At 36.3% G+C, this 16,632-nt stretch overlaps 1 protein-coding gene across 2 annotated transcripts in view; it reads right to left on the bottom strand.

The window, feature by feature from the left end:
- Positions 1–16,632, bottom strand: part of VWA8 (von Willebrand factor A domain containing 8) — a 211,062-nt gene that overhangs the window by 117,947 nt on the left and 76,483 nt on the right. For both annotated transcript variants that reach the window (XM_009275642.1, XM_009275641.1), the window contains exons 17-20: positions 14,113–14,228; positions 13,129–13,235; positions 10,979–11,085; positions 7,649–7,720 (exon numbers count right to left, since the gene is read on the bottom strand). In XM_009275642.1, the coding sequence (XP_009273917.1) occupies positions 7,649–7,720; positions 10,979–11,085; positions 13,129–13,235; positions 14,113–14,228 (402 nt within the window). The remainder of the gene's footprint in view (positions 1–7,648; positions 7,721–10,978; positions 11,086–13,128; positions 13,236–14,112; positions 14,229–16,632) is intronic.

Genomic DNA, 16,632 nt, shown 5'->3' with positions numbered 1-16,632 from the left:
GCGGGGGGGGGGGGGAATCTAAACCGTGCTGCCTCATTTTTATTTTCTTTTAAATGCTTTGCAGGTCATATTGAAGCAGTTAAAGAGGTTGCCATGTTGTGCTCTTCAGTACTGCCCTTCAGCTGAGACACTGCAATCCCACCTTTTCCATTCCAGCACACTGCCGTCCTGCATAGCAGAGCACCTGTTTCATTACAAAAGAATGAAACAAATTTTGAAACTGGTGAAAAAAGCAGTTTATCACTTTTTCACCTTAGGAGATTTTATTTCATAATTAATTTAAAAATTGTATTACTAGGGAATCTTGACTTTTCATTAAATTTTAGTATACAGAACCCTCATGTCACAGTTCTCAGTTTGTGACTTCATAGAAAGAGTTATATTGGTAGCATCATTATCACAGAAACTTATGGCTGAACAATGAAAATGAAGAAAATGAAAACACTTTTGCTAATGTACGGTTTCTAACACTGGGTCTGGCACTGAAGCACCTTCCATGCCCACAGCTTGCCTGTTTCTGCCAACAAAATCATTTGCAAGAATGCATGCATTTTGACTGAGCCTGCTATTTTTACACCAGAGGATGTATTTCTGATTTAAAAAAAGTACTGTTATCACCAGAACAACAAGCAGCACCTATACAGAACTCTCTCAAACACTCCAGGTGTTATTAAGCTCATCACTCCCTGCTTGGAACGAATGTGAATAATGCAGTGTAATAATTGCAGAAGATGTGTCACCAGCAGACGCTAGACATTGCTACCAGAGGACCACTGCAATAGACCCTATCGTTGCTACCTTGCTTGGATGTTAGTCACAAAGGAAAATAGCTGTGCAAAAGCAGTGGTGATTTAAGTCTTGCCCCAGCTGCAACATATATATTTGTCAGTCACAACAGTGAATGCTCTGTGGTTTAGGATCTCATTATTTTATTTTGAGTTTATCATCTGGGGCATGCAAAAATTATGGTGATGGTAAAATAATAAAATTTCATCGTAAGAACAAATAAACTTAATTCCCTGATAGAAGTAATGAATTGAATGCTTTGGATAAATCTCTGACTAAAAGTCTAGATAAGCTTGTAGAGTTTATGCCCTTTTCTGAATCTGAAGTACAACCTTCAACCCAGAGCCCTGTCAGGCTAAACACAATCTTCACATTTCCAGCAAGGTAAGACAATTGTGGTTCAATGGAGAGGAGCATATGAAAAATTTACAATAGAAAGAATCTGTGGGAAGGAACATCCGAAAGAAAATTCACTGATTCTTGTTTTATTCTGGTTCTTCAGCATAACTTGTAAAGGCAGAAAGCAATAATGTAAGCAGAGACACATTTAAAGAGCATGCTTATTCTCATATGTGCATGTACTGTTATGACTGTAACAAGTAAAAGAGAAATATTTTCCAAGTTTTCCACAACTGTCACAAAGAATTCCTTAAGCAAAAAATATCATAGTATTTGGCCCAATTTAGCTCATTTGGAGGTCAGTTTCTTCATGCTCGTAATAATAAATTGGTTTAGGATAGCACGTTCTTGCCTTGCAGAGGAAGCTGTCCATTTTTACACAAGTTTAAGCAGGAAAACATAGTCCTTTATTTCTAGAAAACCTGAAACAGCAAATGCTTGGCATTTTAAGTTTTCTGGTGACTGATATTATTACACTCTCAGTATCTACTTAATTCAATTTCACAATGGGATAAGAAGAATAATATTATCTTAGAAGGAAAGATCTATTCAAGCATGTCCTTTTAAATAACTTTAAGAAAGACTCAATCATTTGTCCTACTAAATTATTCAAGAATAAAATAAATTCCTAGTGGGAACCCAAGAGTTCATTTAAGTTGATCTCTCAGCTAAAGAAAGGCAGCAGAAAGGATGAAATTACATTCTTCTATCAGGGAAATAAAATCACCAAATGTGCCAAAAGGCCATTACATTTCTAAGTTTTTTTAATATATTTGTGATAGTCTGCTTACTGTGGGCTCACATCAACATTTTTACTAAGTGCTGCCAGAGATTCTGTCACGGTCTTCTTTCAAACTATTTAGAACAATATTTAGCACCTTTATAGAATTCTTCATTCTTATTCTACTTCATATTTCTTTCTGATATTCCCTTATCTAGAAATTGTCTAATTAGATTGCAAGCTATTCAGGAACAGGCTTGTTTTATCACCTTGCAAAGTGCTTTCCTTGTACATGGGGAAGTAGAGGGGGAGCAATTTTGAACAAGAAGTACAATCCGAATTTCCACACCATCAAATGAAGGAGGACAAAATTTAAATGCTTTCTGTATTCAGCAGTAATTTAATAAACTGCATGGCATTTCTGATTATTCTTACTGATTATCAACTTTGTGTTTCTTGTTGAAAAGAGAACATAAGCAATAGGAAAGCCAGAACAAGATGTGGAACTCCAGCATCTGTTAAGCCTTAACAATAATTGTTGAAGAGAAGAAATACATTATTTATTATCTTTTTTTTTTTTTTAAATGTAGCTCTTCCTTATTAAGTAATTTACCATAAAAGCAGGATGGATACTGGTAACTCAAGTATTTCATTTTCAAGGGCAGACCAGCTAGTACCAAATACTTAGAAATAGTGATAAAGGTTGCCAATGAAGAAAACTACAAGACAAAAGAGAAACTGGGAATTCTGGAAAGAGAAAAACAAGCAGAAGATGACAAATAGGGAATGGTCCTGATGAACACTGAGGCTATCCCAATGTACACTGCATTTCCTCTGTCCACTCTTCAGGAAGATTGACAAAGAGAATGTTCCTTATAATTTTGGTTACATTTATACGATATGGACAGTAATGTCCACTCAGCCACTTTTCATTGCTATGCTCTACACTTTGAAAATGGTGCAGAGACTATAATAGATGACGTAAGTGTAGAAGGCCAAGCACTGTGTGCCAAAGCTGACAGGGTACAGTCAAGCAGAGGGGCACAAGCTGACTAAAATGCACCTAAGAATATTGGCTGTATGTACTGAAACTTGAATCAATATAAAACATATATATTATTTAAAAGACACATTATGGAATGGAAAAAGGCTAGTGAAGCATTGATGAAGACATAGCCAGGGATCACATGCAGTTCTCAAGGCATAGCAGAACTCCTGGACCTGGTACAAGCTGCATCTGTCCTGCTACAAGCTGCATCTGTCCTGCTACATAAAATTGCAATTGTGCTGTTTTAGATAACTCATAGTAGGTCATGGTAGAAGTGTATTTTAAAGATATTTATGTACTATATTCAAATTTAAAGTATTTATAGTTATGCCGTATTTACACAGTGAATGACAAGAGTAACTCTAAAAGCCAAAATGAATACAACTTGCTATTAAATACTTCCTGTACGCTAACAGTGCCCAAAACCCAGAAATGTTCAGGATTCGTTGCTACGACAAAACCTCTTTAATTTATGAGACCAGCTATCTGAACAGCTCATACTATAAATCATGGCAACAGAATAATGCCAAATAAAATATTTCAATTTTGTTTAACATGTGGTTAGGTGTTTTAGAACTTCAGGGCTATAAAATAATTCAGAAGTGACAAGGTTGTGAGCCTTGTCTCTCCAGAAAGCCACAAATCCCTTATAACTATCAATACTTTGTTTTGTATCTTCAAAGACAGCTGATGTTTGCCAAGACTTCACCTATGACCAATAAAGGCAAAAACATCCAACACCTCTTTTTACACAACTTCCAAATGCAACAATTTGGGAAATGTTATATGTAAAATTTAAAATTGTGAGACAAAATAAAAGTGGTTTAGCCACTGCTATTTTTCAAGTTTTTCCACATAAACAAATTCTATTTATTAACATAGTTTCTCTCCTATTTGCCAAAGATAGGAAATTCAAAGAAACAGTAAAAGATACCAAGTAGTGACCAATCCATGAACTGCACAGTGTCCATCAGGCAAAATTTCACGAAAACACAGCCTAAAAATTTTCCTTGGCAGTAAGAATAAATACTCCAGTCTGTCTCATGAAGCTTGGAAGCAGCTGTAAGAGCTATATGTAATGACTAAATAAACAGTCACTGCAAAGTTTGGAATAAGTAACCTTTACTAAACAGGACTCTTGCTGTTGTTTGCCTGTTGCTCTGAGAGTAATAAAAAGCTGCTTACTCTCAGCCAAGGAAGAAGCTGCTTTATAGCTGCTTTGAAAAACTATCGATGGTCATAGTCAGTCTCACTCACACTCAGACTACAGGCTCATTCAGAAAGCAGTATCAGAAGCCATATTTAAAGTACTGGCATTTCCTTTAATTGGAAGCTATTTCATAGCTGAAAATTCGTATCTATCCACTGCCCTTCCCAAGGACCCAAAGAAACCTGTTTGCTTATATATGAAATGGAAGCATATTCCAGTTAGCATCCAAAATAAATCAACAACCAATGTAAACAAATATTTAGACGAAGCCGTATTTCATGTAATACATTTATGCTGTGAAATCCTGGGCCATATAAGCTCCAGGGAACACACATGAATGAAGTCGGTAATAAAGTAGCTTACTTCAGAAGCTGAACACTTCTAAAGATATCTGTCAGTATCTAACACTTGTCTTCAAATTCTCCTCGGTTTCATTAAGAAAACCAGTCCCTAACATCCACCAAGATAATTTAATTTTAATTTACTGAATTTCAAATACAAATTGTCAAAGTTCCTATCTTGAAAACAATCTTGGTAAAAGGACTCTCACCAGGCAGCTCTTAACTAAAAAGAATACACAAAAGAGACTACGTTGAGAGACTTTGAAATAAAGAGAGAGGTCTTAAGCTAACAGGAATTTTGTGTGTGTACATGCGTTACAAAAACAAAAGAGGCAAAAGAGGAAAACCACATTCAGTCAACCAAGCAAAATCAAATCCAGTCTCAAAAAGAAAGACTACAGGTCAAGCCTTGCACATTGAATCACAGTTGAACGGAGATACTCACTTATATAGTCATCATTTTGATGGACCAAATTACGTTCTAAGGTACATGCCAACCCATTTAAATATCTAGGAAATGACACAACATCAAAGGGATGTTAGTCATATATTTTGAAATACCCAGGTTCAGAGTATTTGAATCGTCAGTTATTTACACTGAATTTCCATGATTCACTCATTCACCAACAAGAAGTACAACAAAAAAGAACTCAAAACAGCACTTTGTATCTCCACACAAAACATTATCTATTTCTTCCAAATGCGAAACACGGGTACACACTGACATATGTATCAAGCAATCATAAAACCCTACCTTCTTATTACAGACTGAACTATTAAAGTAACTGAACAGCAAAAAATCCTAGTTTTTAAATGATTTGCTTTACAAAAAAGGGATGAAAACTCTATTATCTTCAATGGGAAGGTATCTGCATATATAGCATGAAAGCATATTGATGTAATATGGTTGCTTTTAAAGTACTTCAACAGGATTCATCACATGCTGCAGAAATTTATAGTAATATATTTAAGGAATTAGCCAAGCAATTTCTAAATGGTTAGTGATCATCCCTGAGAAATCAAGGATGATTGGTGTGGTCCTAAAAGACTGCAGAATGACAAATACAGTGCTCAAACTTAAAAAATAGTATTTCAAAAAGCAAAGGCCAGCTGGCGTTTTCTTAGTCACACATAAAAACAGTGAAACAAATTAGTAAAGAGTAAACCCGGAAGTATTCAGAAGTATGTTAGCAAATAAAAGACAAAACCTGTAAGTATTACTGATTTGCCAAAGAGAAATCACAGCAAATCAATCAATTTTCCAACCAATGGTACAGCTGAGCTGATGTCTAGAATCAAAGCAGTATGTTCCAATACTTCAACCCAGTTAAATCTTTTAACACTGTCTTCAATTAGAGTTTCATAAGCTTGGAGAAAATGTGGCACACATTAAATTATTAAAGATGACTATACCACTGCTGGGAAAATACCTTATACCCTAGAAATCATACTCGCATAGACTTCAAAATTTTTTTGCCAAATTGGTAGAACATATGAAGCACGTGCCTGGGCCCTGAGTGTACCACCGGGCTCTGCAAGCTCTTCCCCCCCACCTAGGGTTTTACTTGTCTGTGTTGAAGGTCAGCTCTGACATGGTGTTGCTGCCTCACTGGGGTCCCCTTTGCCCCCCGTGGCTTGGGAGCAAAGGCCCTTTCCTCGGTTCCTTCCCAACCTACACTGCGGCAATGCTGTGCCTGGCCCTGTACCTTGCTGATCCCAGCCTGGACCTGCTGACTTGACTTCCCAGCTTGACCTCAGACCTGCCTCATCACCTGTCTGGCAGCCACTAGGCACTTGGCTGACCATGGCTGCTGTCCCCAGACCTGCTCTTCTTGCTTGGACACTGTGGGACTGTGAACCTTGTTATTAAGGACGCTGTCCCTGCCTCCATTCCCCCGTGGAGCAGCCCACTCTTGCTATTCCCTGACAGCAGGTCCTGCAGGCAATCTGTACTATATAACATTTTCAATACCAACTCGGAAGCTGGCATAAAGAGCACTGTTTATGAAATAGAACAAATAGATCTCATTTATGAATAGATTAATTTCTATTTATGAATAGATGAAACCTTTTGGGAGGTTTCATCTGGCATCATCCAGCAAAAGTCTACAGAGGTTTCAAGTACAACAACTTCGTAAATTCAAGCTGTTAAGAAGGACTCTAAATAGTTGAGACTGTATATAACTGTACACTGTACTTTTAATATATGCATATTAATAACAATTAGTATTTTATATTCCTTGCCATGTAGTTAGACCATTAGTGTTTTGTGTTAGACTTTTTCCAAAGGCTATTGCAAAACATAAAGAGAAACATCTGCTAGAAAATTATCGTATCCTTGCAAAGGGAAAGCTAAACTAAAGGGAGATTATTTTATGAGGGCAAAACCAACCTGGTAGCTTGGGAAGTATCACTTTCCTGAACACTTCAAACATACAGAAATAATAACAAAAGCTTTTTTTTTTTCCAGAGCTAACTGCCAAAGTGTGTAATTCTGTTCAAGTCATCTAACAGTTCCAGTAATAGTTTTAAGATGGTTGTGAAGAATGAAGACTTTCAAACATATCCAGCTGGAGAACATCTGCCCATACCTCATCTTGGGGAGCCTATAAACTGTTAGAAGGTGTCACCAAACAGCAAGGACCAACTAAAAGAACACAACAGCCCCCATGATCTCACCAATAAAGTCTCCATCAGCAAAGATACGAGCCAAAGAATAAAGCGAATCTGTATCTCTTTTAGAGAAAACTAGTATTTTGCTACCAACAAATAAGCTTTAGATAATACTTATGTGTACACCTCTTATGTACCATTGGATATTTTAAAGGAGAGGTTTGATACATAGCCAAGAAGGATAACCAAAGCCGTTAAGTGAAGATTTTAATGGTAATGTTGTTACATATAACTATTAATGTTTTGACTTTAAAACATTATTAAGACCTTAAAAAAAACATTTAAGGCATTTATATTTTCCACAGATATGTGCCCATAAAACACATGGACACTAGTAGATAAAGAATCAAAAACCAGGTGAAATACCTCATAGTACCAATGAATGCAATTTCAATGAAATAAAACAGAGACTTAATTTCATTATTAAATAATGAGTTTGTTCCATGCATTGTAAGAGATGTTTAACTCACCTGATTGCCAACTAAAAGAAGATGTTCTCCCAGCAGAAAGTCCTTTAGCATATCTTCCATTACCATCATGTGCTAGAGAAACAAAAACACAATTTTCACCCCTGTTTTTATACTCTCAAGTTTATACATTCACTAATGATAGTAGTACAACAGGAACTTTACTTTCAGGATTTCGGGCCAAAATTTTTTGAACTTTATACTTATAGCTATTTCATAGTTATTTCATAGCAAGAGTCTCTTCTCAGCCAACAATAGCAGAGGCAATCTATCCAGACTAAAACAATAAAACAAAAATACTAACTCTCCTTATGTATTTCCTCTGCTCCAACTGATTGTGGGTATCTGATTCCCCTAAATATATTTAGTTCTCCATAATCACTCCTAATGCATTTCCTTTTAGCTTAGCTGAATGCTTGTCACCCAGCGTGTAAGAACTTTCATTAATATGTGTATGACAATTTTCCAGCAATTGTACTGGCAGGAAGCAAAATGTATCCTGGTAGAACTTCACAGAAACCAAACAGAGGGAATAAAAGGCAGCTGACATGAATACATAAATTATACACATTTATTTTATTAAAGATTAAATACCAGGTCTAGCTTAATGACAAATACACTTTTCTATTCCAATCGAACTTTATGTTCAAGGGAAACAAAGATAAGAAAATGCAAGCTCAAATCTAAAAGCGTTTATTACGTGTCTTACAACTTCTAAATTAGACTGCCTAATTGAAGCCAAAGTGCTTGAGGTGTATTTTACATATATCCATATCATAAAAGGAAACCCACACTGTACATCATTTAACCTTATCTTGCTCCTCACAAATAATTTGTTTAAAAGGATTGAAAAGATTTAAGGATAATGTGGTAATGCAGACTACTTTATTCACAATAAAGTTGTGTATATTTCTCCACTGTATCTAGTAAAAATAGGTCATCTGTAAGTAGGTCAGACAACCTACTTAGAGAAATGAATGCTTGCCGTTAGATAAATATATATATTTTTTCACCTTCTCATCTCTTCTCTAGTATCCGATTTAAAAAAAAATAAAATAAAAAAAAATCAGTAGCTTGCCTGTAATTTCTGAGCATAGAAATGCTCAGTTTCTAACTGTGTGAAAGACGTTTTAGATTTCCAAATCTCTCCAGAACAGAGGCTGGGGGTGGGGAAAGAAAATCTTGTAAACACAGCTTAATACCACAAAATCCTAACCAGGCATGTCAAAAGACTACTGAATATTCAATGCACAATTTAAGGAGAGGACTTCAAGGCAAATTACTATATTTTCTGGCATGCGTATACACTGGAAATTTATAACTGATGAGAACAACTTTGACCAGATACAGCATAAATTCTAGGAAGTCAGTTTTACCACAAGCACTGATTACATTTTTTATTTTATTGCTAAGGCATGAGTACTTCTCCTCCTGGTGACTTCTTTTTTATCCTAAATTGCACAAATATGTGTATATTAGAGTTCCCCTGAAGAACAGCTTTCCCACAAGAGATACTATGTATTGATACTTCTTTTTTTTTTTTTTTTTCACCAGGACATAAACTAGCATTGTATTAGGATGCATGCAGACATTTCAGATAAATTATTTACACAAAGGACTTGTAAGTAGACACATCAATATCGTGTCAACTTTATCAATCCATGTTCCCCAAAGCCTGGCCTGAAAGTGGCATTTGGCATATCGCCTAAAAATTATTTCCATCCCTGTGCCACTTGTTGTGGACCAACAGCAATGTTCCATGGCAATGCTAAATTCCACTGGAACATGAAAAGTTTCAAGACCAAACACACAGAGGCAAAAACTGTGTATTTCATTACATTGTGCAGCACTGCAAAGGGCTGAGGATATATTTTTTCCTCTGCTTCGGTTTATTTCTGTAGGTTTTAGGTAACGGAGAGGAAGTATTGCACTAGACTCATAAATCAAATTTGTTCTCCAGCAGGTCTTGCTAAACAATCATTACAGCACTTGAATGACCAAACTACAAACTAGCAATACAGAACATAAGAGTAGAATTCATTTAGAAATGGGAACAGCTATCCTGACTGGTATTTAGTTGTTGTTTCCTTCAGCATTCAGAATGCATAGCTACCAGGGACAGATACAGAGCAGTTTGCTCTCTGCAGCATTTTTAACAGATGTTGCCTAAATAAAACAGATGCATAATATTTGAACACAGGTTGCATACAGTTTTCTGAAGCTATAAGCAAGAAGGTGGAAAAACCAATGCAGATGTAAGTCCTAGCAAGACTCAGGATTTCATTTCCAACAGACTCAAATTAAGTACTTCACCGAAATGGCAACACAGAACAAAATCTCGCATAAAATGTTAGTGGGGAAGAAGACGACTGTCATCTGTTCCCCTTGCACGGCCTGTCATCACCTTCAGTAGGTGATACCCATGTACCATAGCCTTTCTGTGGAGAAACTGCAAGCAAGGGAGGAAAAAAGAATAGGAAAGGAAAAGTAAGCAAACCCACACCAGGCCCCTAAAAGAAAAATATTTCACAAGATCATGCTATCAGTGTTGCCCTCCTGAGGCAAAATATTCTAAAGGTAACTCAGAGGGTAACTCTCTTGCTAAGGATACACTTGTCTGACAGTTTTGAGGCTTCCATGCTAGATGGAGAAGAAAGCTGCAGTACACCTACCTCGACAAAAGGGGTGGGAGGAAACAAAACCCAAAAAAACACAGTCACCAAGCCCTTCCCTTTTACTGTGTTCACTAATTACTCCCTTTTATTGTGTTCACTAATTATTCCTACTCTTCACTACTACAAACTAATTAACACTAATAACATTAATGACTAATTAATAAGGTAAACTGATTAAAATAAATAATACCCAATTAACTAATAACTAATTAACTAATTACTCTTTGCCTTGCTTTTCAAACATGCAGTGTTAATTCTAATAAAAGGCAGGTACAACTTCATGCGACAAGCCTGTAAAACACGGTCTCAGGTTGGAATTGATAATCCAGCCCTAAGAGTGGATCAGTCCAGCAGCAGGGAAAAAAGAAAAAAAAAAAAAAAAAAAATCACTCAATCCAACATCTGATCAAATAATTCTAAATAAAATTCAGTTTCAGTCACTGTTACTTCATATTTTGTTAATGTTCAACAGGATTTTTACAATCTCTTCACAAAGGGATGGTGAAGACATCTGAAATGAGCATCAAATCCTAAAGAAACTACTTAAGAAATATACCCTTGAAATTTAGTTAGTACATTACTTAGTATATATGAGCATGCACATTAGTATACGTTTAACAAACTTTTTGTACCTCAGAAGCCAGAGATTCATACTTACTTGTGCATTTTCATAAAACAAAACATCAGGCACTTTCATTTTCTCGGTTGAGTTATAAATTGGCATCGTCACAGACCCTATCTTCAGAATCCCGTTGTTTATTTCACCTAGACATTTTTCAGGAAGCAAGCAAATGCATTACTTACAGCATTCTCTGAGCAGACATGCAATCAATCCCCAACACTTGCAAGTGATGATTTACAAATTTTAACAAGGCTGTGGGTTGCAGTAAATGAATTCTATCTAAAGAAAGAGAATGCTTGGAAGCGTATCCATTAACAAGAGGTTGCATTATCATGAATTTGAAATGTCTTTAAAATTGCAAAGACGTCTATTACAATAAATGATGAACAGGTGATCTTAAGGGAAAAGTACCACAAGAAACACTAGAAGTTGTGACCGCTGTCTTGGTTCAATTTCATACTCTCATTTTATTATCGGAATATCACTCATATCGTTAAGCTACATTTCCTCAACCCACAAGTTTTCTCACTCTCATTCTCCCTGTTCTCTCTCCCTGTGCCACTGGAAGTGGGGTGCGGAAGAGAGCGAGCAACCGGCTGTGTGGGTGCTTGGCTGAGAGCCAGGGCCAACCTACCACAACAGTATAGAGTCACTGTTGATTCTCCCTTTCAGCATTGCATTTTTGCTCAAATGGGTTAAGGCCAGAACATGGACACATTTAACATTTTGGTGAAAACTGGCTGAATTTGCACTCGTTGAAATAACCTTCAACTACAGCTCTGAGAGAAAAAGTACATTAGAAAAATTTCTGAGATCAAAAGAATCATAAATTCTGTCCTTAGGAAAATAACAGTTAAGTGTAAACAATAATATTGTGCAATAAAAACGGTAGTAATTTTTTGCCACTAATTTCTTAATCTGGTATGGTGTAAAACTGAAAATAGCCCAATTTCTAGACAGATGGTTTTAGTTATTCACCTATTATTCTAGATGGTTCTATCTTTATGGCATGAAACAGAGAAACGTAAAGAAAATTCAAGGGATGTGTCCAGATAAAAAAGAGAATGGTAAGCAGGTAGCATCACACAACTGGCAAGAGTTCAAATTATTTTATATATATAGTTCTTTATATATACAAAAAATGCAAATACAGATATAATAATACATGGATGGCTGCATATGTATATGTATATACATATACATATGGCTTCATACATATATTATACTGTATATAATAGAAACATTAATATATATTTAAATATATATTTTTATATATACACATACACAAATAAAAGATATAAAAACAGAATCCATATTAATTAAAACCAAAGATGTGTTTACTACTGCAAAGATCTAACTGTAAAAACACAGAAGTCAAATGCATCACAAAACTGAGAATAAACATACAGAAGAGTGACAGCAGAGATAACACTGGTGCAGCAGAGTAAAAGAAAAGTTTAGTGAATGGAAAATGGCAAATTGCTCAAAGTGTGCTGCCTGACAGAAGATATGAAAAGATATACAGCTAGCATGAAGACCAGGGGTCATGCAGGAATGAGAAAGCAGAAGTGAGAAAAATGGCAGAAGCAGCAATATATGCGTAGCACTGAAGGCTACTGCAAACGAGTACAAGTTGGATGACGTAAAGAAACAAAGACCTGCTCAATAAAGGTGACATGTAACAACCACAGCAATTTAAAGAGAATAAAAAGAAGGGAAACTAACAAAAAATTGCATGCCAGAATGAAAGCAAAACATAACCCAAGACTTTTACAAGAGTCTCAATGAGAAAAAGGTTGATTTTAACAGTGGAGAGAAAGAAGCAATGATAAAAAACAGAACAGAGAAATATTAAGATCAAACCAAGGCTGTAACTGTACAGAAGAGTAGTTATCAGTGATGAAAAAAAAAAACCCAAACAAAAAAGGCAGCCTGAGGCCATGGATCTTATAGACTGGGAAACACTTAAACATGACGGAGAACAAAATTCCATGAGCTGGGAATACAGCAGACAATACAAAAGTATCAACCTACTGAGAGCAGCACTGCATTCGGATAGAACAAAGTCAAAGGGATATAAGTGGAGCAAACTACATTTAATTTTGAGGATAATTAATACACCTTTATATGCTCAACCATCTGAGTAACATTCATGAAGAGCAGGACAAAAGATGGCAGAAGCTTACACGTGTAATCCTTTTCCTCTAGTTTCTTCATGTCATCTGGACTTCTCTCAATACGAGAATCCTGCAGATTTTTATGTAAAGCTGATCTGGCAAGGTTTGGTAAAAACCTAAATGAAGAAAAGTAATAGGGAGGTTGTATTTTAAGGATTTTTTTTTAAAGTTCTCAGTATTTTCTGTAATCTAAAATCAGTATGAAGCTTTACTTGGACCTCCAAACCCTGAATGTCTATTCCTTTCACACTCAAATAGTCTTCAACATTTCACCTATCCCTAAGGAGAGAAACTGAGCTTCCTCCATAGGTGATGAACTATATTTGTGGCTGCGTGCTCATTTTAAAAGGCTTCAGTGTTATCGAATATTGCAACAGGATTCTAACGTAGGATGGATTAAGACTGGAAGTATGTAATGTCCTCATTCCACTGCCAGTAAGAGCTACAATAGAAACAACGTTTTTTCAGAAATACCTTTTCTCTTGACTCAGTTCACTTGGACCCCAGCTTCCGAAGAGAAAGAGTAAGCTCTGAGGTGTCCAGAACTAGGCCCTTTCAGATTTCCAAACCTTTTGATAATTACAATTTGCTTTCATTTTTTTGGGGGGGGACACAAACAAAAAATATAGATGTTCATAACTTTTCTAGATACAGCTTTTAGAACTGAAACCAATCCTCCAACAAACATCTAGTCATACTAGTTATTAATATAACTCCGCTTTGAGTGTTTTGAGACAGTGAAGTAATACTGATAATGGTGACCTAATTTATATAACAAAATGAAATATCTTCATAAAGATGACGAAATAGTACAAAGTCATTTCTACTTACCTCCTAGGTTTCAGAATACCACAGAAATACTTCTAAAGAAATGACAGACTTTAAGGAGCAAGACAGCAATTGCATTATCTACTAAAACACATTAAAAGCTATCTTGCACGTTAGCAACTGACCAAGAAGTTCTTGAACTTCCACCAAAACTAGCACTTCTACCTGGAAAGGCAGGCTTTATTAACAGCATAGTAAAGGTTTTCATCTGGATGTTGTGACAGGCGACGACAAATTCGCAGTAGTTGTCGAGTAGATAAAGACGAAGCCAGTGACTGTGCCTGTCAAAAAATACAAGGTAGTTTAATTATTTGATCTCTGGGACTGGATCTCAGGGATTTAAACTGAACCAGTCAGGAGAAAAAAATAATCCAAAAGGAATTATCTCAACTTTTCTCCTAATTCATAGGTGCTTTCTGCCTCCTACAACAGCTTGTGCTTTTTAATCTGCAAGCTTGTAATCCTGTATTTGTTGCAGTAATTCACTGCCATGGAAATCATGATGTCATCAAAAGATTAGCCTTACGATTTCACTTGATAAGCAACAGGAAGAAAAATGTGCTGATAACTGAATTTTATTCACTACATAAAACCTAACACTAAACAATATTAACAGTAACAAGGAGGTTAGCCACTGTAAAAGGGTCAATGTCCTAAAAACTCATCTGCTCTTCACAAACTGAATATGAGCTCCACATGTAATCCTCTGGCAAAAAGGTCTGGTAGGATTCTTGGACCTATAAACAAGACAACACTGGGCAGCAGTAAGGAGATTGTATCACCTCTGCACACGCCTTCTGGGCGGGCCGTTACTGGAACACGGTGTCCTTTTCTGTTGTCCACATGTTAAAATAAATGCGAAAAACTGGACATGGTTCAGCAAAGAGTTACAAAAATGATTCAATGCCTGGGAAGGCAGACCTCAAACAAACACAGCAAAATTTAACAAACAAACAAACAAAAACCCAAAACAAGCGACCATGTATTTAAAGAGAGATATAAAGACTGTGAAAGAAATCATTCTATAATTATATCTACCGGATGAAGGTATCTAATACAAATAGGTTCCTTATTTTAGCAGGAAACACACAACAATGAGCGTGATCTGATAAGTCACGCCATGCTTTGCCTGGGTCAAGTGAAATATTTTAATTAGGTAATTTCAAAACATTTTGTTTTGGTTCATATAAATGATTTCTAACTGCATTGTAATTATCTTAATAGCTTATGCTGTTTCAATTGGAAAAAAAATCCTGAAATTTGCCATCCAGGGAAAAAAAAAAAAATAGAGAAAAGCAACACTTCATGAATTTCAGAGCCTTTTTCCCCCCCTTAATAATTTTAAGCATGAGAAATGTCTTAACACCAATTCTTTCTCCTGGAAAACTGCAGTTTTGACAAACAGGCATTAATATTTAAAAAAAAAAAAAAAAGAGTTCTACGAAATTGTACAAAACTTTTCTCGAATGCTGAGAAAGCAAAGATAATACTTTTTAGTATAGCTCTGAGCAATGAGCAAGAATGATTTAGATTGGGCTAACTGCAAAGATTACTCCTGCTCCTCCTGCTTTCATTGACGGAAGATTGTAAAGCATCTTCTGAACCATCGTAGTTTACCACCCAGCATTATGGACACTGTGATGTAAACGATGGCATTTCAAGTGTTATTTCAAGACCTACTCAGCCAGGTGTGAAGCATGGGCAGGAGAGAGGGGTGAGTGCTGTATCCTTGTTATCCCTGCTCACTAGCCAGAACCCTCGCTGCCTTTGGAGATTATATTCTCTTTTCAACAGTATCTTAAACAGCTGAAAGGTTCCCGAGTAAGTTTTCGCAGGTAAGCAATCCCCCTAACTCACAACCTATGGGACTGCACTGATGGAGAATGGCAGCTGGGCATAGTAACTGAGGTAGTGTATTTCATACATTGTGCCACCTTTATAAGTCCAATTTCAAAGGACACGGGCATTTTAAAGTCTAAATAATATATATCATCAGATCCTGCACTGAAATAAATAAGCACAGAGGACAGGACCACAGAGGAAAAGCTGTATCACATCTTCTGAATATTTGCAACTGGCAGTTAAAGTTTTAGGAACAAAATTTCCTCTTTTCTCTTACCTTTTTTTTTTTATTTTATATTGAACAACTGTAAACTCAAAATTGGGCTAGCAACTGTCTTTGTAATATATATCTATGAGGCATCTAATTCAACAGGATCTTGATTGTGGTCTCTAGATTCTATTGTAAATCAAGCAAACAATTACAATGACGCAGACAACGCCCACAGGCTGAATAGTTACAGGTATGCTTCTATTGTTAACAAAATCGCTTTAAACAACAGTTAATATTTCAGGATAATCTCTAGCAGAGGCTGGCTTACTTAGGCAACTCTATAAATAGCCTGACATACCTAAGGTACACATTCCAGCTCTCCGCACAGGTGTGCTATTCCCAACATGTCTCATGTCACTGCTGATCTAGAAGAATCCTCCCTCGATCCATACTGTGACTCATTTCTCATCCAACATAGAATCATAGAATCATCAAGGTTGGAAAAGACCTCTAAGATCATCGAGTCCAACCGTCAACCCAACACCACCGTGCCCACTAAACCATGTCCCTAAGTGCCTCATCTACACGTCTTTTAAATACCTCCAGGGATGGGGACTCAACCACCTCCCTGG

Source organism: Aptenodytes forsteri, unplaced genomic scaffold (assembly GCF_000699145.1).
Source record: "Aptenodytes forsteri isolate BGI_AS27 unplaced genomic scaffold, ASM69914v1 Scaffold172, whole genome shotgun sequence".
In the NCBI taxonomy this organism is placed as follows: Eukaryota; Metazoa; Chordata; class Aves; order Sphenisciformes; family Spheniscidae; genus Aptenodytes; species Aptenodytes forsteri.
Note: the sequence above shows the minus strand (reverse complement) of the source record. Positions and strands in the feature narration are given on the sequence as shown.